We start from the raw sequence: 21,851 nt of genomic DNA, 5'->3' as shown, positions 1-21,851 counted from the left end.
CTTGCCTAGTCAACCATACCGGGTGACAATATATTAATTTTGCCTACTACTTTATTTGATGCCTGTTTTCTTTGATATAACACTAATATGAGGTACTAAGTATTACTGTCAGCGATTTTCTGTGATATTGTATGTTTATACACTCAACTTGGTGTGCCAGATGGGATGAGCTTCTTGAGAAGGTCGAGAGAATAATGTAAAAAAAAAACAGAGGACCCATCATATCCAGAGGCTCCTACAGGGGTAGCGCTACATATTTGAGAATAGGAACACCTTTTTTTGCTCGCTAATTGTACACTGCATGCTGTCATAGTCTGTCCAGTCCTTCTATTAATATGGGGCTTACTATGTGTGTGTGCATTGCTCACTGTATGGGAAAAGCATATCTTCACTGAGGCTAGCTTACCAACTTCTGCAAAACATACAAACAACAATATATTGAAAAGTGCTTGTTTATACAGCAGCAGGTCACTGATAAGACAGCATACAGCAATACTTATATGTCAAAATGGCTTGCTGGGAGGTCAGTACCATGAGCCATAATTTAATAGTGTACAAAATATGACATGATATGTTACCAAAAATTGCCATTCGCTATTTAATACAGTAACATTAAAGAAAAAAGAAGGCACCATAATACAGTGCACTGCAACACATAGGTTTTTATACATTTAAGCGCATTGTGTAAGCAGCCCATTCAGCACACCTCAGTGTATGAAAATATATGTACTTCTTTGTCAGTGCATCCTTTTGCAAATATATAGTGTTTTGCCCTGCATTTTTATATTACCTTTATTTTATTTAAAAAACTAACTTTAGAAATATTTAAACATTTTGAGCTATTCATAAATAATCTTTATTTTAAAAATAGGCATTTTTTTATGTAGAAAACAGGAAATAATCGCTTGAAAAATTGGTAAAAAAAAAAAGAGATAGCATATTTTGATTATATATTTTGCCGAATAACATCAAATAGAAATAAAATATTGTGCATGTTTTCTTTAACATTTTTAGGGTGCAATTTTTCATATTGCCTAAATAATCTAAAAAATGAAGAATACAATACAAACAATAAAACTAAAATACACTCAAAACGCATAGGAAATATTCAATTTAAAGTTCTGCAAAGTGTTTAAAGTCCTTAAAAAATCTATAAGCACTGTCTATTTACACATCTATTTGCCTTCCTGCTTGAGTGCAATGTATTTAGCTGAAATTTCTGCTGAACAAAATTGGCTAATTTTGCTTGTGCCTCGGGAACAGAGTGGAGTCAGGTTTTTATAAATTCCAATCAATATTCTAGTAGAGACAAAGACTGTAGCAAAATGAAAAATTATATTCTATTCTATAAAAAAAAAAAAAAGTGAGGAATGGGTGGTTGTACAGGTAATCAACACTTTATAGCTTGGCTTTGGTCCTGTGAGCAGAAGAAGGTGGGGCGCTCTATTACCCCATTTATGCTTGCAGGTTGGCACCAGGAAGACCCTTTTTCCTATGAAATGGTTATAACCTGTGTCAAGTTATTTTAAAGGGACAAGACATGAAGTCATTTTTTTCCATTATAGGTTCATGAACAGCTATAAATCTTTATTAAACTATTTACTCTTTCCAACTCAATCACAAACGTTAAAGAAATATAAACAGTTGGAACTATAATTTGGGCTTAAATGTAGGCTTAGAGAAATGAGGTTGTGGACTTACCTGCCCTGCTGTCTATGCATGAAGAGCTGAAGCTTATTCTTACCAAAGAGGTTTCAGCACCTTACACTTATTGAACAGACACCTGGTTCTTTTCTGCACTTTATCTGCCAACCCCTATTTCACTACAGGATGCAGTGGTGGCATAAAGGATGATAGCTGCAACCACAAAGGACAGAGGAGAACCAGACAGCTGACCCCCTAAAGTGTCAAAGACAGAAGACACTTTAGCCAGGGGTAGCTCTACAAAATTGCAAAACAGCTGTGGGGTCAGTGGGACAATTAAGTATTTTTTGGGGTGCTATTCCTTTATATTTTTTTTAGATGGCAACAAGATAGCTTTATAGATGAATGACAGGGAGTTTAATTCTTCAGAAGTCCTAGGGTAAGCATAATATTTAATGGCTTACCTTTGTGGCATTCTTTACTAGATACTTTATTTTTTAAACTTGGCATTCCCCACTGTTTGGCATTCTTCCCACCATTGCCCTCTACAGCATTCTTCCCACCATTGCTCTCTAATCTGCAGCAAGTTGGCAGCTTGAGAAATGATCTTGGTTCACATATATGCGGTGTGGAAAATGTAGCAAATCCTGAGCGTTTCCCGCATCACACTGAAATTGCACTGTTAATGACACCCCAAAACAGATTGCAAAACACAGTGCAATTGCAAGAATCAGATTGCATTGGTGTAAACACCCATGTGATCCGATTCTAATACGGAAAAAAAATGCCTGCCTCTTAATTGTGGGGTGCGAACTGAGCCCATACAAAACAAATGGGCTCAAATTGCACTGAAAAGATATGCATGTGATTTGATTTGGAATTCTCTGCGATTCCTATCCAAAACACATGTGGTGTCCCACACTGCATATACTGTATGTGAACCCAGCCTAAAGACTTCCATGAGCCCAAGTATTTTGATACAAACATTGCAGAGCAGAAGGTGGTGACCCAGAAATCAGTGGCGGCCGGTGCTCAACATTTTTTTTGGGGGGGGGCGCAAACAAATTGAACAATTCTGAAAAAAAACCCATCAATGGCAGCCTCACTGTGCCATCAATTACAGCCACAGTGCCCAGCAATTGCAGCCACTCCGCCAATCAATTGTAGCAACTGTGCCCATCAATTGCAATCTCACTGTGTCCATCAATTGTAACCATTGTGCCCATCATTTGCAACCACTGTGCCCATCAACTGCAACTTCACTGTGTCCATCATTTGCCTTTACTGGGCCAAATCAATAGCAGCCACTGTGCCCATGAATTGCAGCCACTGTGCCCATCAATAGCAGCCACTGTGCACATCCATTGCAGCCACTGTGCCCATCTATTGCAGCCACTGTGCTCATCCATTGCAGCAATTGTGCCCATATATAGCAGCCACTGTGCCCAACAATAGCAGCCCCTGTGCCCACCCATTGCAGTCACTGTGACCTCCCCCCCACCTCGGCAGCATTTAACCAGCACCCACCGCCCACCCGTTCATTGTCTGACTGGTACTAACCCCATCGTGGTGGCGGGTCAGGCAGCGGGTGATGGCGGTGAGCCTGCTAGAAGTCCAATAGAATTGACTGCCCGTTCAGTTAATCAGGTGATGGATATCAGACCCATGCTTTCTGATTGGTGGAGAGGCTGTTCAGTGTTAGAAAAGTGAATATTCATTTGCTTTTCTAACACATCTGGGTGGGATCCAAGCACAATGCTCTGCGCTCCGAGTCCAAAGAATATGAAAGAATATGTGCACTCACGCTTTGCAGTCCTCACCATGCTATTAATATAATAATATACTTAACTTTCCCATTTTCCTCTAGAGATCTTCACTGTCTGCCCTGTCCATCTCCATGCAAACTTTCGTAACACCTCCATCAGGTTGACATGCTGCATAAGGGCCTTCTAATTAACTGAACAATGTGTGCAGGGGGGAGAGGTCCTATCTTACTGGAAAGATTTTATAAGAAAGACTGGCAGGCAACACACAGAAAATTTTAAGGGCGAAGCATCCATAGTAAATGTATCCTGCGTAGAAAATGAGCCGCATGGGTAGGGGGGCCCACTAAGGATAACTGCTCTGTAAATGTAACTTTCCTAAAGACTTGTGTGACTCAAATTGAAAATGTCTAGCATACCAGTTTGGTTTATATGCATATGTATCCAACAGTGGTAGATATTACACTTGAATGAGTTACATTAAATACAGATTCAGATGATTTAGGTGCAATGTGTTTCTCTTTTAGAAAATTGCAGAAAGCAGCAGGAAATGACCCAGTCCTAAATGATGTATGGAGGAATAACAACAACATGCCTGTGGTACTGAACAATCCATACCTGGAATGTGATCAGGTACGTCAAAACATTGCTGATTAAGCCAACCCGTTGTCTTACCATATCACCCTTAGCAGCTTGTGTGCTTGTCATATTAGATCGGATTGTCAGATGATGTGCCTTTACAATCTCTGGATTTGTCATGTATTAATTATTCAGTGCGGCCATCCTGAGGGTAAATTGTCATCGAGTATTGACTAAAAGCCCAGTCTGCTAGGATTTTCCTAGCTTCCCATCACACGATTGATGTATAAAACCATAATATACCTCAGAGATGTGTCAAAATAAACCTATTTAGATTCATCTTTCAAAATCTAGTGCATACATAGTGTAAAGTATACTGATTAGGTTAGTCTACATAGGAGTTTAGAGAAGGATTAGATTAGAGGATAAAGAAAAATGTTCTTATACAGTTCTCATTAGGACATTTTTGCATTTGTAAAATATCTGATTTAAAAGGTACCATCAGTTCTTGTTCCCATAATATCCACATGCATTTTAGATACATTTTTCCATACAGTATGCAGTGAGGCACACTAATCAGGGGATTTAATGTGGTATTAATCTTGTATTGTATGTATGAATGTATGTATGCATAGGTGTGTGCAGCCTATTGCATTAGGGTGGGCACCCCAAAGCTCAAACACACATGACTTTCTCTGCAGCCTCAGCCGCACGGGAGAGTGAATGAATGGGAAGTGCTCTGTAAATTACATAATTACTAGCCCCTTCCCCTGCTGTCCATTCTGAAACATTCCCGGCAACCAGGGGCAAAGAAAGGAGGGAAGGTAACAGCACTGTGGGGTGGGAGAACCAACAAGGGGGGGAGGTCTGGGCAAGAGGGGGAATCGCCACCGCACATAGTGATTAGTAGACATGTGCATTAGTTTTCGTCCGAATGCATTTTCATTCGAATTTCAGCTATTTTCGTTTTCGTTTTGACAAACGATAACAAAAGCACAAAATCCGAAAAACGAAAGATCCGACATAAATAAATGCTTTATTTTTGTTTTCATTGTTACAACAGTTCGATATAGAATAGGAGATTCGACATGACTCTGACAACAACGTGTCTATAGAACCTGTGGTCGAATGTGCCTAACCTTACCTCTATTAGTCCAAGATTATATAGAGAAAATATTCGACAGAGAAAAAAGATTTGACAGAGAGAAAAGATTCTGCAAGTTACTGTCCTAAAAAGTGTTTGGAGACCCGGGTCCTGCCCCAGGGGACATGTATCAATGCAAAAAAAAAGTTTTAAAAACAGCCGTTTTTTCGGGAGCAGTGATTTTAATAATGATTAAAGTGAAACAATAAAAGTGTAATATTCCTTTAAATTTCGTAGGGGGGGGGGGGTTGTCTATAGTATGCCTGTGAAGGGGCGCATGTTTCCCGTGCTTAGAACTGTCCCTGCACAAAGTGTCATTTATGCAGGAAAAAAAGTCCTTTAAAATCACTCGCAGCTATTATGAATTGTCGGCTCCCGTAATACAGAGAACACTCATTGAAAGTCATTGATAAAAAAATAAATAAATAAAAAAAAAAAAGCGTGGGGGTCCCCCAAATTCAATTACCAGGCCCTTCAGGTCTGGTATGGATATTAAGGGAAACCCTGCCTCAAATTTAAGAAACAATGTGACGTGGGGTTCCCCGCGTCAAATTTAAAAAAAAAAAGAACGTGGGGTTCCCCCTAAAAATCCATACCAGACCCTTTATCCGAGCACGCAACCTGGCAGGCCGCAGGAAAAGAGGGGGGGACGAGAGAGAGGCCCCCCCTCCCTCCTGAACCGTACCAGGCCACATGCCCTCAACATTGGGAGGATGCTTTGGGGGTCTGTGACCCCTCAAAGTACCTTGTCCCCATGTTGATGAGGACAAGGGCCTCATCCCCACAACCCTGGCCGGTGGTTGTGGAGGTCTGCGGGCAGGGGGCTTATCAGAATCTGGAAGCCCCCTTTAACAAGGGGACCCCCAGATCCCGGCCCCCCCCTGTTTGAAATGGTAAGGGGGTACAAAAGTACCCCTACCATTTCACAAAGAAAGTGTAAAAAATGGTTAAATAAAACAAACACACTTTTGAAAAATTCCTTTATTAAAAATAAAAAAATAAAAAAAAGATTCCAGCGGCGGTAATCCACTCTTGCTATCCAGCGACGGACGGTCATCTCTCCAGCGATGGCTCATCTCATCCAGCGCAGCGATCCATCCTTCTTCTGTCTCCGTGGAGGAGACACTGCAAGGATTCCGGCGGCTGACGTTTCTTATGTACGGAGGGCGGGGCCACCCGTCAACTGACCCGCCCCCCTCTGACGCAAGGGGAAACCCGGGGTTCCCCGTGACGTATGGGTGACCCCGCCCCCCTCTGATGTAACGGAAACCTGCCTGTGTTACATCAGAGGGGTGCGGGGTCACCCATACGTCACAGGGAACCCCCGGGTTTCCCCTTGCGTCAGAGGGGGGCAGGGTCAGGTGACGGGTGGCCCCGCCCTCCGTATATAAGAAACGTCAGCCGCCGGAATGCCTGCAGTGTCTCCTACACGGAGACAGACAGCTTGTTCGTCAAACTAAGTCTCGCGCATGCTCAGAAAGAATTTACACGCCAAAGGTTGCATTGCAGTGTATAGGACATCGTTTTCTAGTCCCATCATACGTGCCGTTCACGTCATCGTGCACGGTTTCAGCGGACTGTTCGTTCGTCGTGTGTGGGCAAGTCCGTCCATGCTAATTTTGAGCGGACTGTCCGCTGAAACTGTTTGACGGACAAAGTTGAGAGAACAGTCCCCGCGTGTGTACGCGGCCTGATGAGAAAAAAAATTTGATTTTCCTTAATTTTATCTGGCTGGGGTTCTAAACCTTCTCTACTAAAGAAAATGTTTGCCTTTAGTTATGCTTTAACCACTTGGCGACCACCCGCGCAGATGTACTGTGGCAAGGTGGCTCGGCTGCTCAAACTCGTGCACTAGCTTTCAGGGGCCAGCGAGAGTAAACAAGGCAGATCTCCATTCTGTCAGGGGATAACACTGAGATCTGTCTTCCTGACGGATCTGTGTGTTTCCCCAGTCACACAGTCCTCCATACAGTTAGAAAACACAAACAGGGAACACATTTACCCCTTGATCGCCCCTGATGTTAACCCCTTCCCTGCCAGTGTCACCCTAAAATAAAAAATAGCATTAATATTATTTTTTTAAAAATTCCGCGACGCTTCCTCCTCTTCGGCGAGAAGCCCCGTTGCCTTCTGGGACATGTATGTGTTCCAGAAAACAATGGGGCCATTCACAAAGAGCCACACAACTCACGCATGTGGAGAAGGAAACGAGCAGTGGAGCCGCAACGGATGAACGTATTGGCCTTGGGGGGGCCGACATCACGGGCTCACTGGACAGGTAAGTTTCCTTATTAAAAGTCAGCAGCTACAGTGTTTGTAGCTGCTGACTTAAAAAAAAAAACACACCACGACCGGAACGCCCCTTTAGTACAATGTCAGTGCATATTTTTTAGCACTGATCACTGTAATAATGTCACTGGTTCCCAAAAAAGTGTCAAAAATGTCAGTTAGGTATCCGATCTGTCCACCGCAATGTCACAGTCCCACTAAAAATCACTGATCGCCACCATTCCTAGTAAAAAAATAAAAAATAAATTAAAATGCCATAAATCTATCCCCTATTTTGTAGGCGCCATAACGTTTGCACCAACCAATCAATATACGCTTATTTGGATTTTTTTTACCAAAAATAAAAATAAAATAAGAAAACATATTGGCCTAAACTGAGGAATAAATTTGTTATATATATATATATATATATATATATATATATATTAACTTAAGGACCAGACCTCTTTTTCAGATTTGGCGTTTACATGTTTAAAACTGTTTTTTTTTTTGCTAGAAAATTACTTAGAACCCCCAAACATTATATTTTGGTTTTTTTCTAACACCCTAGAGAGTAAAATGGCGGTCATTGCAATACTTTTTTTCACACCTTATTTGCGCAGCGATCTTACAAGCGCACTATATATATTTGATATATACATATATATATATATATATATATATATATATATATATATATATATATATATATATATATATATATATATATATATATTATATATATATATATATATATAGGATATGTATTATTGCAGAAAGTAAAAAATATTGTTTTTTTTTTCAAAATTGGCAGTCTTTTTTTTTGTTTATACCACAAAAAATAAAAACAGCAGAGGTGAACAAATACCACCAAAAGAAAGCTCTATTTGTGGGGAAAAAATTTATGAATTTTGTTTAATGTAATGCAGTGCTATATTGCAAAAAAATTTCCAGGTCATTAAGGGGGTAAATCCTTCCGGGGATGAAGTGGTTAAATAGAAAAATTCAGGGCAAGGCACCAAAAATGCAGCATACAGGGCTTTTTACAATACAGCTTAGTGTGTTGCATCGTTGTAAACATATGCCACGTAGAGCTTATTTACTAGATAAGCAAAGGCTTCTCATTTTGTAAAGTAAATGTTAGTTAAAAAATATCATAATTGTGTATTAGTGTCTTAAAAAACATGTTTCTATATGCAGTTTGTCATTGAGTCAGCCATATTGTTCCCACTACACATGCAGGATGTGCTTCCTTCTCTCCAGTGCTTTACAATGCAAGTCTGCAGGGTTGATTTACAAAATTTGTATAAGCTGTCCACTTTGCAAAGTAAATTATAGTGAATAAGCTGACCCTATGTTCGTGTATGTTCATGTTTAATCATCACGTGAAGAGAAACAGGATTTTTTTTCCCATTGCTACTACCACTACCTTTAACAAGGAAATCTAATAAATTACAGGCACGTGGCTGGAATTAAGGATCTCTATGGAAAATAACGTGGTAAACATAGCAAATTGAACCTTTTTCTAATTATATGTTAAATTGTGCCAGTTAGTTTCCATAACTGGCTTTACAGCTACACACAAAGTTCATTGTGTGGCCTGAAATAGAAGATACATGAAGCGAGACGTGAAACGGAGAGGTTTCCCAGGGGTGCCTGGGATTTCCTACAGCTATTCCAACACATGCAGATTATGGGATTCCCCTGCCACATTTAGCCGGTATTTTTCTCCCATTAGTCTTCAGGGTCAACCTAATCCATTTTGCTAATGTCCGCAGTGCCACCCCCACACACACACACTCACATTAATCTGCTTTTAACTTAGATTTCTGACATAAATGCAGGATTTCCCTTCAAGCTTGCTGCTGATCCACACTGAAATGCCCATCCCCCTGGAAGCAGAATGAATTCCTAATCTCTTATATGACGGTCCCATTTTGTGTCATCTTCTACACAGCAGTCTTTTAGGTTCACAGCAAGTTCTGTGAATAGATTCAATTTAAAGTACACTAAATATGTCTCTGTCAGCATTTAAAGGGCGACCGTAACCATATTTGCTAAACTGATGTATGTGAAGAATGGTTTTAATATCATTCACAAACATGTATAAAGTTAAAAAGATTATCAGGTAAGAAGATTTAAAATTAAGATGGTATAACGGGGGTGATATTTTCCAAAACCCACTAATCCTACAGAAAAAAAGAAAAAAGCCAACTGTCTTTGTGTTGCCTTCAATGGTAGCTCACACATAGCAAGCTATAAAAAGTCAAGTGTCTACATTTTTTGTCCTATGTATGAGAGATTTACTAACATATTTCTGAATCATGTGTGATGCTTTTTCACATATATGTTTTTTTTTTTTGTTGCCTTGTTATAGTGAGCCCTTAAAGTACATACTCACTAAAAGGTTCCAGAGTGCTGGGTGTGTGCTAGGGAGGGGGCTGAAGGAATTTCTAAGTGCTTTAAATACAATTTTGGAGATTACATTTTTGCATCATCACATGCTATCTGTCTATTTTTCTGTCTATTTACCTGAATTTTAAGCAAAAACATATTAAAAGGCAATGTCATATTTTTGCACGACCAAAATAGACCATAGCCTTGGGTGGCAGGGCTGTCAGTGACACATTCCTGTGTATAGTTAAAGAGGAGCTCCAGGCTCCTTAAGAAAAAAATTTAAGTCAGCAGCTACAAATACTGTAGCTACTAGATTTTAATACATGGACACTTACCTCTCCAGGGATCCCGTGATGTCAGCACCCGAACCCAATTCTTCAATCGGCGTTAGGTGCATGCACCAGCATCTGTAGTAAAGAAAACAGGAAGTGAAGTCTTACAGCTTCCTACTTTCCTACTGTGCACGAGGGGCTGGAAATGTTGTAGATTGCCAATTGGCAATCCTACCCAGAAGTGGGAGCTGGTACCTGTCAAAACAAGGTACCCACTCCCCCTCAAACAGTGCCAAATGTGGCAGCGAAGGGTGGGAGGGTGCAAACAAGCTGAGCTTCTCCGTTTGGGCGGAGCTCCACTGGTTCCAGACTGCTGCCATTCTTGCCAGTGCAATCCCAAAGATTTCTTATCCTGGTTATCCTACCAGAGTTTGTGTGTATTTGTTGCTGGGATAGTGTGCATGTAGTTCAACCAGACTGAGTCTGTACACCTAGAACCAAACTGCTAGCAAAGTAGATTGACAGTGTGGCAGCTCCTCTAGGTGTATTGGAACAGAGAGAACAACCTATCACTTTCATCATCTGTCTCCAATCACAAGTATGCAGTGGGTGGATATGATATCAGCAATGCGAGTGTAATATAGGCATACCCCACTTTTAAGTACACAATGGGGTTTATTTACTAAAGCTGGAAAGTGTGAAATCAGGCTCACTTCTGCATAGAAACCAATGAGCTTCCAGGTTTTATTACCAAAGCTTAATTGAACAAGCTGGGGTTAGAAGCTCATTGGTTTCTATGCAGAAGTGAGTCTGATTTTGCACTTTCCAGCTTTAGTAAATAAACCCCATTGTGTACTAAGGCTAGCCCAGCAATTGCGGGGACAGGTGGCATGAGGGAAGGATGGAGGGGAGAGAGAAAGTTTAAGCCTGGCCCTACAAGCAGGTCTTTGTTATTTCTAATATAACTGTGCCACTTAGCAGTAGGGGTTCAGTCTTTTCTAACCATTACAAATTACATAGGAAGGACTATTTAAAAACAAAGCCACTGTTAATTTCAGTTATACAAATATTTGCTTGAGAAAATAAAAAAAAACATACCTGTACAATCTTTAACATGTGAAGCATACATAGGTTCAATATAACTACAAATTGTTATTTTGGTAAAATAACCTAAATGACAGAACGTAGCAGATTATTAGTATCTACCATACATGGTCTCATCTTTAGAAGCAAGCACAAAAGTGTGCACAGTGGGGTGGATTTACTAAAGACAAATAGACTGTGCACGTTGCAAGTGCAGTCACACTCATTTTTCCCAGAGCCTATAAAATGTGGTGAAGCTTGACTTTGTAAATAATACCCAGTCAGGTGCAAGAAAAATAAAAAAAATATGGAAATCAGCTTCATCTCATTTACTAAACTCTGGGGAAAATGTGTGTAACTGCACTTGCATTGTGCAAAGTCTATTTGCCTTTAGTAAATCCACCTCAGTATCTTGTAAACTAGCAAAAGTGGGCCAATTTTTAGCACAGGGGGGTGAGGGGATTAGCAATGTCTGCCGGTAACTTAGATCACTCTGGTTTCTAGCCTGGCTAGAAAGGACTCACCTTTTCTAGTATATTATTGATAATGTAAAGGATGTATTTGTAGTGGAATGAGGCTTCAGAGCAGGCAAAGGGTTAAGTAGAGACTCCAAAGTGCAGATTTAAAAAGGGAACGTTGAGTGAGCTTACAACATGAGGTGAAGGACACCCACAGAAACATTATTTCCTGTTCATGTGTATGGTTGGCTTATTACTATTCCCAGAATATTTTCCTCTTATCCTCTTATTACCACCCTGTGTAATTTTAGCAGGAATCATGAAGGACCAGAATGCATTTTTAAAATTTAACAGACCACTGGCAGATAATATTTTTTTGCCATAGTCCTTGCAAAATATTGTTTTTTTTCTCAACAAAATGATCAGAGCTAAAAAGAGTTAAAATGATCTTGTAAATGGCAGTAAAACTTATCAGCTGACCATAAATTAAATATGCATAATGCAATATAAAATAACTTGAATCCAATAATCCATTATAATGTCTTCCAAAAACTGTTAGAAGACTCTCAAAAACATATGGGGGTGAGTTACTAAAACTGAATCAGATGCAGCTGTGCACATTAACCTTCCTAGCGGTAATCCCGAGTCTGGCTCGGGTTGGGATTTTACTAACACAAGTGGTAACCCCGAGCCAGACTCGGGATCACATCGCTGGATGCAGGGAGGACACAGAGAAGTTACTTACCTTGTCCCCTGGATCCAGCGATGTCCTCCGCGCTGTGTGATCCAGCTGTACTCTGCTCGATTCACAGTGCCTGAATGCCGCCGAGCTCCGTTCCCTGCGACGTTACGGCGCACGGGAGCAGAGATCGCGCTAAATTAAAAAAAGTAAAAAGATACAAAACACAAACAGCACTGTAATCTTACAGATTACAGTACTGTATAAAAAAATGACACACCCCCTTTGTCCCTAGTGGCATGTGCAGTGGCATGTGCAGTGCCCTGCGTGCACTTTTATATTATAAATACAGTTTTTTCGGCCTGAAATTTGGAGATTGTCCATAGCAACCAAAAAGTGTCCCTTTTTCAGTGTTTTAGGATTTGATTACAGTATTGAATAATGTTTATTATTCTTTATTATATTATAAACTTTATCATACCCAGGATTAGTGATGGCCGAACGGTTCGCCCGGCGGTCGTTTCGCGGCGAATTTCCGACTTTCGCCGTCCGCGGGTTCGAACGCCTTTTTCCGTCGTTCGCCCCGGCGGACTTACGTGTTTAATGTATACAAGAACTTTAACCTTTCGTGACACGTTTATCATGTGTTACAGGACAACCAATTGAGACATGACAGCTCATGGACACTTGGACATTCCCCCTAACCTATAAATACACCCGATCCGGTGGCCATTTTACATTCTTTCTTCTGTCACTGTAGGGAAAGGATCCTGTGTGGAGTAGGGACAGAGAAAACGCTAGCTATTTGGTACACAAAAGTTCTTTTCAGGACTGGTATAGGTGTTAGGTCAGCAGCCTGAGTTTCTTTTGTCAGTTTAGATAAAGGGACAGAGCGCTGTATGCTGCTATTTTAGGGACAGCTCAGCCAGATTAGTCTTTCTTCATCATCATCATCATCATCATCATCATTAGCTGTTACTATCAGGTCCACAAAAGAGCTGTTCCAGCTAATCGTTCCAGCCTACTCTTTTTTGCCAATTTGTATAGGGACAGGCAGGAAGCAGTGTGTCAGGCAGTGAGGATAATTTTAAAGACTTGCTGTTACTATTAGTTCCACAAAGGTTCTTTTCAGGACTGGTATCAGTGGTACGGTAATAGGCTTGTACACGTATAATATTCTTTCTTCCAAATATAGAAAGAATATTATACTTGACTGCTGCCCTTCTGCTGCAGTCTGCTAATCATTCACAACTCACTTGTTCCACAAAGCTCTTTATCAGGACTGGTAACTTGGTCTGTCTAGGGTGCTACGGTACATAGGCTTGGGTGCGGTACAGTCTGCTGTTCTGTAAGGACCGCTATCGGTCCACAATAGATAGGGTTGCCGTGCACTACTGCTGACCGCTGCCCTATACTGCAGCAGTCCTTCAGCGGTATAGGGACTGACGCACAGTCTGCTAAACACTAATACACAACCTGCTTGGTCCACAAAAGTTCTTATAAGGACTGGTAACTTGGTATAGGGTGCTACGGTACATAGGCCTGAGTGCGTTACAGTCTGCTGTTCTGTAAGGACCGCTATCGGTCCACAATACATAGGGTTGACGTGCACTACTGCTGACCGCTGCCCTATACTGCAGCAGTCCTTCAGCGGTATAGGGACTGACGCACAGTCTGCTAAACACTAACACACAACCTGCTTGGTCCACAAAAGTTCTTATAAGGACTGGTAACTTGGTATAGGGTGCTACGGTACATAGGCCTGAGTGCAGTACAGTCTGCTGTTCTGTAAGGACTGCTATCGGTCCACAATACATAGGGTTGCCGTGCACTACTGCTGACCGCTGCCCTATACTGCAGCAGTCCTTCAGCGGTATAGGGACTGACGCACAGTCTGCTAAACACTAACACACAACCTGCTTGGTCCACAAAAGTTCTTATAAGGACTGGTAACTTGGTATAGGGTGCTACGGTACATAGGCCTGAGTGCGTTACAGTCTGCTGTTCTGTAAGGACCGCTATCGGTCCACAATACATAGGGTTGCCGTGCACTACTGCTGACCGCTGCCCTATACTGCAGCAGTCCTTCATTGGTATAGGGACTGACGTACAGTCTGCTAATCACTAACACACAACCTGCTTGGTCCACAAAAGTTCTTATAAGGACTGGTAACTTGGTATAGGGTGCTACGGTACATAGGCCTGAGTGCGTTACAGTCTGCTGTTCTGTAAGGACCGCTATCGGTCCACAATACATAGGGTTGCCGTGCACTACTGCTGACCGCTGCCCTATACTGCAGCAGTCCTTCAGCGGTATAGGGACTGACGCACAGTCTGCTAAACACTAACACACAACCTGCTTGGTCCACAAAAGTTCTTATAAGGACTGGTAACTTGGTATAGGGTGCTACGGTACATAGGCCTGAGTGCGTTACAGTCTGCTGTTCTGTAAGGACCGCTATCGGTCCACAATACATAGGGTTGCCGTGCACTACTGCTGACCGCTGCCCTATACTGCAGCAGTCCTTCAGCGGTATAGGGACTGACGTACAGTCTGCTAATCACTAACACACAACCTGCTTGGTCCACAAAAGTTCTTATAAGGACTGGTAACTTGGTATAGGGTGCTACGGTACATAGGCCTGAGTGCGTTACAGTCTGCTGTTCTGTAAGGACCGCTATCGGTCCACAATACATAGGGTTGCCGTGCACTACTGCTGACCGCTGCCCTATACTGCAGCAGTCCTTCAGCGGTATAGGGACTGACGCACAGTCTGCTAAACACTAATACACAACCTGCTTGGTCCACAAAAGTTCTTATAAGGACTGGTAACTTGGTATAGGGTGCTACGGTACATAGGCCTGAGTGCGTTACAGTCTGCTGTTCTGTAAGGACCGCTATCGGTCCACAATACATAGGGTTGCCGTGCACTACTGCTGACCGCTGCCCTATACTGCAGCAGTCCTTCATTGGTATAGGGACTGACGTACAGTCTGCTAATCACTAACACACAACCTGCTTGGTCCACAAAAGTTCTTATAAGGACTGGTAACTTGGTATAGGGTGCTACGGTACATAGGCCTGAGTGCGTTACAGTCTGCTGTTCTGTAAGGACCGCTATCGGTCCACAATACATAGGGTTGCCGTGCACTACTGCTGACCGCTGCCCTATACTGCAGCAGTCCTTCAGCGGTATAGGGACTGACGCACAGTCTGCTAAACACTAACACACAACCTGCTTGGTCCACAAAAGTTCTTATAAGGACTGGTAACTTGGTATAGGGTGCTACGGTACATAGGCCTGAGTGCAGTACAGTCTGCTGTTCTGTAAGGACCGCTATCGGTCCACAATACATAGGGTTGCCGTGCACTACTGCTGACCGCTGCCCTATACTGCAGCAGTCCTTCATTGGTATAGGGACTGACGTACAGTCTGCTAATCACTAACACACAACCTGCTTGGTCCACAAAAGTTCTTATAAGGACTGGTAACTTGGTATAGGGTGCTACGGTACATAGGCCTGAGTGCGTTACAGTCTGCTGTTCTGTAAGGACCGCTATCGGTCCACAATACATAGGGTTGCCGTGCACTACTGCTGACCGCTGCCCTATACTGCAGCAGTCCTTCATTGGTATAGGGACTGACGTACAGTCTGCTAATCACTAACACACAACCTGCTTGGTCCACAAAAGTTTTTATAAGGACTGGTAACTTGGTATAGGGTGCTACGGTACATAGGCCTGAGTGCAGTACAGTCTGCTGTTCTGTAAGGACCGCTATCGGTCCACAATACATAGGGTTGACGTGCACTACTGCTGACCGCTGCCCTATACTGCAGCAGTCCTTCATTGGTATAGGGACTGACGTACAGTCTGCTAATCACTAACACACAACCTGCTTGGTCCACAAAAGTTCTTATAAGGACTGGTAACTTGGTATAGGGTGCTACGGTACATAGGCCTGAGTGCAGTACAGTCTGCTGTTCTGTAAGGACCGCTATCGGTCCACAATACATAGGGTTGCCGTGCACTACTGCTGACCGCTGCCCTATACTGCAGCAGTCCTTCATTGGTATAGGGACTGACGTACAGTCTGCTAATCACTAACACACAACCTGCTTGGTCCACAAAAGTTTTTATAAGGACTGGTAACTTGGTATAGGGTGCTACGGTACATAGGCCTGAGTGCAGTACAGTCTGCTGTTCTGTAAGGACCGCTATCGGTCCACAATACATAGGGTTGACGTGCACTACTGCTGACCGCTGCCCTATACTGCAGCAGTCCTTCAGCGGTATAGGGACTAAGAGTTTTGTCACAGGGTGATTTAAAAAATGACAGGCAGAGGAAGAGGCAGGCCCTTCCGCAGGGGTGGTAGGGGTAGGGCAGGAGCAACAGCCTTGAGCCAAAGTGGGAAGTTGCAGAAGGTGCGTTCAATTACTTTAAAGGACGCACCAGACTTGGTTGAGTGGCTCACTCAGCCTTATTCTTCTGCACCCTCCTCATCCTCTCGATCTGCACCCTCTTCTTCACTCTCTGCTATGTGCACCCCCAAAGACACTACCACCAACAACACCACCACCACCACATACCTTCCGCTTGAGTGCAAATGGGGGCCTTCATGCTCCAGTGTTTTAATAGGGACCCCCGTATAAAAAGCATGAGGGTCAAGGACCAGTACTGGGTGGCAACGTACTTAGATCCCCGGTACAAACACAAAATGGCGGAAATGTTACCGCCGTCGCAGAGGGCTGTCAGAATGCAGCACTTCCAGGCCTTGCTTCGAGAAATGCTGCATTCTGCTTTTGCGTGCGCTGGCAGAGGAGCAATTCCCACTCCCAGAGAAGGATTTGCGGGTACCAATCCAACAGCGCCTGCAAGAAGAGGCCGGTTTGAAGATGTGTTGGTGACTTCGGATATGAGGTCATTCTTTCAGCCGACCCATCGACAGGTGTCATCCGGATCCAGCATCAGGGAACGCCTAGACCGTCAGGTGTCCGACTACATTGGGTTAACGGCCGATGTGGACGCTCTGAGGAGTGATGAACCCCTAGACTACTGGGTGGGCAGGCTTGACCTCTGGCCAGAGCTTGCCCAATTTGCAATCGAACTGTTGGCTTGCCCCTCATCCAGTGTCCTGTCCGAAAGGACGTTCAGCGCAGCAGGGGGGATTGTGACCGATAAGCGTACTCGCCTAGCTCACGACAGTGTTAACTACCTCACATTTCTAAAAATGAATGAGGCATGGATCTCGGAGGAATTCAACACATGTGATCAGTAGACCATGTATATGTCTATAAACAATTTTTGGAATCAAGCACACAGACCTTCTTAATTCATTTGGCTCACTTCCCTGACCCAAAAAAGCACACCGTACTATATGCCCCTACCCTCCTCTTTGAAGAGGTTGAGCGGTGTCATATTTCTACTGGGGCTGCTTATTATGAGGGGTTCCCACCATCCCTGTGCTGTGCTGACTTCCTCCTGGGTGTTCTTATTATGAGGGGCTCCCACCATCCCTGTGCTGTGCTGACTTCCTCCTGGGGGTTCTTATTATGAGGGGCTCCCACCATCCCTGTGCTGTGCTGACTTCCTCCTGGGGGTTCTTATTATGAGGGGATCACACCATCCCTGTGCTGTGCTGACTTCCTCCTGGGGCTGCTTACGGTGCTGCTGTCAGCGCTGTATGTCACGGAGCTGCTGTCAGCGCTGTATGTCACGGAGCTGCTGTCAGCGCTGTATGTCACGGAGCTGCTGTCAGCGCTGTATGTCACGGAGCTGCTGTCAGCGCTGTATGTCACGGAGCTGCTGTCAGCGCTGTATGTCACGGAGCTGCTGTCAGCGCTGTATGTCACGGAGCTGCTGTCAGCGCTGTATGTCACGGAGCTGCTGTCAGCGCTGTATGTCACGGTGCTGCTGTCAGCGCTGTATGTCACGGAGCTGCTGTCAGCGCTGTATGTCACGGAGCTGCTGTCAGTGCTGTATGTCACGGAGCTGCTGTCAGCGCTGTATGTCACGGAGCTGCTGTCAGCGCTGTATGTCACGGAGCTGCTGTCAGCGCTGTATGTCACGGTGCTGCTGTCAGCGCTGTATGTCACGGAGCTGCTGTCAGCGCTGTATGTCACGGAGCTGCTGTCAGTGCTGTATGTCACGGAGCTGCTGTCAGCGCTGTATGTCACGGAGCTGCTGTCAGCGCTGTATGTCACGGAGCTGCTGTCAGCGCTGTATGTCACGGTGCTGCTGTCAGCGCTGTATGTCACGGAGCTGCTGTCAGCGCTGTATGTCACGGAGCTGCTGTCAGCGCTGTATGTCACGGAGCTGCTGTCAGCGCTGTATGTCACGGAGCTGCTGTCAGCGCTGTATGTCACGGAGCTGCTGTCAGCGCTGTATGTCACGGTGCTGATGTCAGTGCTCTGTATTACGGTGCTGCTGTCAGTGCTCTGTATCTCCTGCACCCTCTTGTTTGCCTACCCTGGTCCCTGACCTTCCCTCTCCTCCATTGCCTTCATTAGCTCCATAGTCCTGAATTGTCAGAACAATTTCCCAAATAAAAAAAAAATGCTTGTAGTTATCGATCCCAAATTCACCTCATACATGTATTATGCTATTGTCCAGGTGGTGGGACTACGTGCTACCCCCTAATAATTACCCCGTGGCCGCAAATTCGACCTAAAGGTTTGCGAAATTCGCCTCCCATTGAAGTCAATGGAGCCCGCGGCGAACGGTCGTTTTCGCGAACGTTTGTGCCCGTTCGCGTTTCGCGTTCGCGAAACGTCCCGTCGGAAGTTCGTCCATCACTACCCAGGATGTCTACTAGACTCTGGTTTGAACATATTTAAGAGAGTTATTCCTAAGAATTACAGGACTACAATATAAAATGCCAAATTTCCATGCAAAATAATTGTACCACTTTCAGCACCTAAAACCAGAATGAATCATACCGCCAGGGAGGTTAACCAATCAATTTCTAGATTTTATTGTCAAAGCTCAATTGAACAACCTGAAGTTAGAAGCTGATTGGTTACTATACAAAGCTGTACCAGATTCTGTGTGCACCAGTTTTAGTAAATCTGCCCCCAATGGGTGTTAACTTGTCAACCAATGGCAACTACTAAGACGAACTCTATTAAAAGATATTTTATTTGATAGCCAAATGTGTCCAATCATAGAAGGTGAATTATAGATACATTGTTATTTTCCTGTAGGTTATGTTCAAGTAATAGTAAATGCACTGTGAATGTACAGAGAAAGTAAAGTAAGACATTTAAAAAATACAGATTTGATCCAATAGACAATTTGAAAGATTTATGTTCTGCATCCAGATGTCTGCAGTAACAGATCGCCCTTTCTTCCAGTGAGGTGGTAATAAATTGGAAAATAAAAAATAAAAAAAGCTTCTACTAGTGTGTCTACTCATAATGGGAGCAGGTTAAAAGGCAACCATACACACATAGCCCAATATACAAGTCAGTTTTATTGAATGCAACATGTTATCTAAAAAATACAATTCTATACAGTATAGAAAAAAGTTGCCAAAATTACACAAAACTTAAAATAAAAAAGGCCATAAAATACTTACCAGTGTTTGTTTTTTTGTTTGCACAGTTTGGCAAAAAAATAACAATCCACATTAGACTTTATTGCTGTGCTAACCCTAAACACCATGCAGACACATCCAAAGCAAATAAGAGTTTTACAGTTTCATATGAAGTGAACATAACCTAAGCCTTGGTAAGATGTACCTCTTAATGTACAGTTATTTACCAAAAGGAAATAATAATTGGCTTTAGATATACTTTATTAAATGATCTTTTTTAATAAATTCCTATATTTCAGAGCTGTAAACATGCCATAGCCCACAGTGGGGTAGACTTACTAAAGGGGTAAAGGCTGTTCAATCAGAAAAGTGTGTTTACTGTGATTATCCAATAATATGCAATTGGAAAAAAAGGACTTTTGCTGGCACATGATTGGGTAGTTAGCACTGGTACACTTTATTTACAAACATTAATTTTGCTCAGTGAACAGCCTTTACTCTTGTAAGTCAATCAAGCTGTCTTTTTTGGATCTCTCTTTTGGTTTTACTCTTATATAACTCAGAACTTTATGGCTGCTGTAAAGTATAAAAGGATTAGTGGAAGTATGTCATGGAGTAAGTTTCCTAGCATGTATGAAATGCAGGGACCTGTAAAGCACAGGAGAGTACTTCCTGTGTACAGGCATACCCCACTTTTAAGTACACAATGGGGTTTATTTTCCAAAACTGAAAAGTGCAAAATCAAGCTCACTGCATAGAAACCAATGAGCTTCATGTTTTATTACAAAAGCTTAATTGGACAACCTGGGGTTAGAAGCTCAGTGGATTCTATGCAGAAGTGAGCCTGATTTTGCACTTTTCAGTTTTAGTAAATAAACCCCATTGTGTACTTAAAAGTGGGGTATGCCTGTACTCATTCCTACAGGAAAAATGTATAGCATTTATAAAGTATGCTAGCCTCATTACAATATTGATTGTAAAAATAAGAAGGTGTATTGTACTTAAAGGTGAACATTAAAAAGCTGAACTGTGATTTGAAACCTGGACCTTGCCTATTGCTGCTGATACTTGAGCACTCAGTGGGCACTCAGTGGAGTTGAAAATAGAGCAAGATGGCTGCCACAGCGATCCAGAGCTTAATAAATGAGCAGAAGCTCTGCTGACTTCCATCATCCAATCATGTGCAAGCGAAAATTCTGTTGTTTTTTTTTATTTTCCTGGCACGTGATTGGGTACTCTTTGCAAGGCTAGGCTTTGCCTTATTTACTAAGCTCTCTTAAAGTGCACAGTCTAGTTGCCTTTAGTAAATCAACACCATAGTTTCATCTTCACTCAAAGTACAAAGTGTGCATTCTGTATATTTTACATCACAACTACTTGAGGTTCAAGCTACTTCTTATCAAAATGATGGATGAAGAATCCCATCTGACTTACTCAGCTATACACATACCGTGTTTCCCCGATAGTAAGACACCCCCGATTGTAAGACGTATCGGGAGTTTCAGAGGGGTCGGCTAATATAAGCCGTACCCCGAAAGTAAGACGTATGTCTTACTTTCGGGGAAACACGGGGGTATTGCCGCCTCCAGTGACGTACGGTACTAAGAGTGGGGCGGGGGTGCGGGCCGCACCCTGGGGGGGGTGCCAGGCCAGCGCCCTCCCCCTCCGACTGAAGAGACAGCGCCGTTTTGATCAGTCTCGGCCGAGCAGAGTGAAGCCGCCTCCCCCTCCTCTTGTATGGCTACACAGTGCTGTGTATGGAGGAGGAGGAGGGGGAGGCGGCTTCAGTGAAGCCGCCTCCCCCTCCTTCTCCTTCATGGACAGCACTGTGTAGCCATACAAGAGGAGGGGGAGGCGGCTTCACTCTGCTCGGCTGTGAGTGACAGCCGCTGCCCGAGACTGATCAGAACGGCGCGACGCAACCACAGAGAAGGGGATTATTGTGCCAAGTCCCGGATCACTGCTGACAGGTGTCACTGGCTCTGTGCCCTCCCGGAAAAAGGTCAGTGCATACAGAGAGAGACCAAG

The 21,851-nt window shown here is 43.3% G+C and overlaps 1 protein-coding gene across 4 annotated transcripts in view; it reads left to right on the top strand.

Moving 5' to 3' along the window:
* NOS1 (nitric oxide synthase 1) overlaps positions 1–21,851 on the top strand; it is a 358,775-nt gene that overhangs the window by 240,838 nt on the left and 96,086 nt on the right. For all 4 annotated transcript variants that reach the window (XM_077462056.1, XM_077462053.1, XM_077462055.1 and 1 more), the window contains exon 3: positions 3,935–4,040. In XM_077462056.1, the coding sequence (XP_077318182.1) occupies positions 3,935–4,040 (106 nt within the window). The remainder of the gene's footprint in view (positions 1–3,934; positions 4,041–21,851) is intronic.

This window comes from Lithobates pipiens, unplaced genomic scaffold (assembly GCF_037356315.1).
Source record: "Lithobates pipiens isolate NorthernLeopardFrog02 unplaced genomic scaffold, aLitPip1_a1.2 Scaffold_3, whole genome shotgun sequence".
Taxonomy (NCBI): domain Eukaryota; kingdom Metazoa; phylum Chordata; class Amphibia; order Anura; family Ranidae; genus Lithobates; species Lithobates pipiens.
This window is presented reverse-complemented; position numbering and strand designations above follow the sequence as displayed.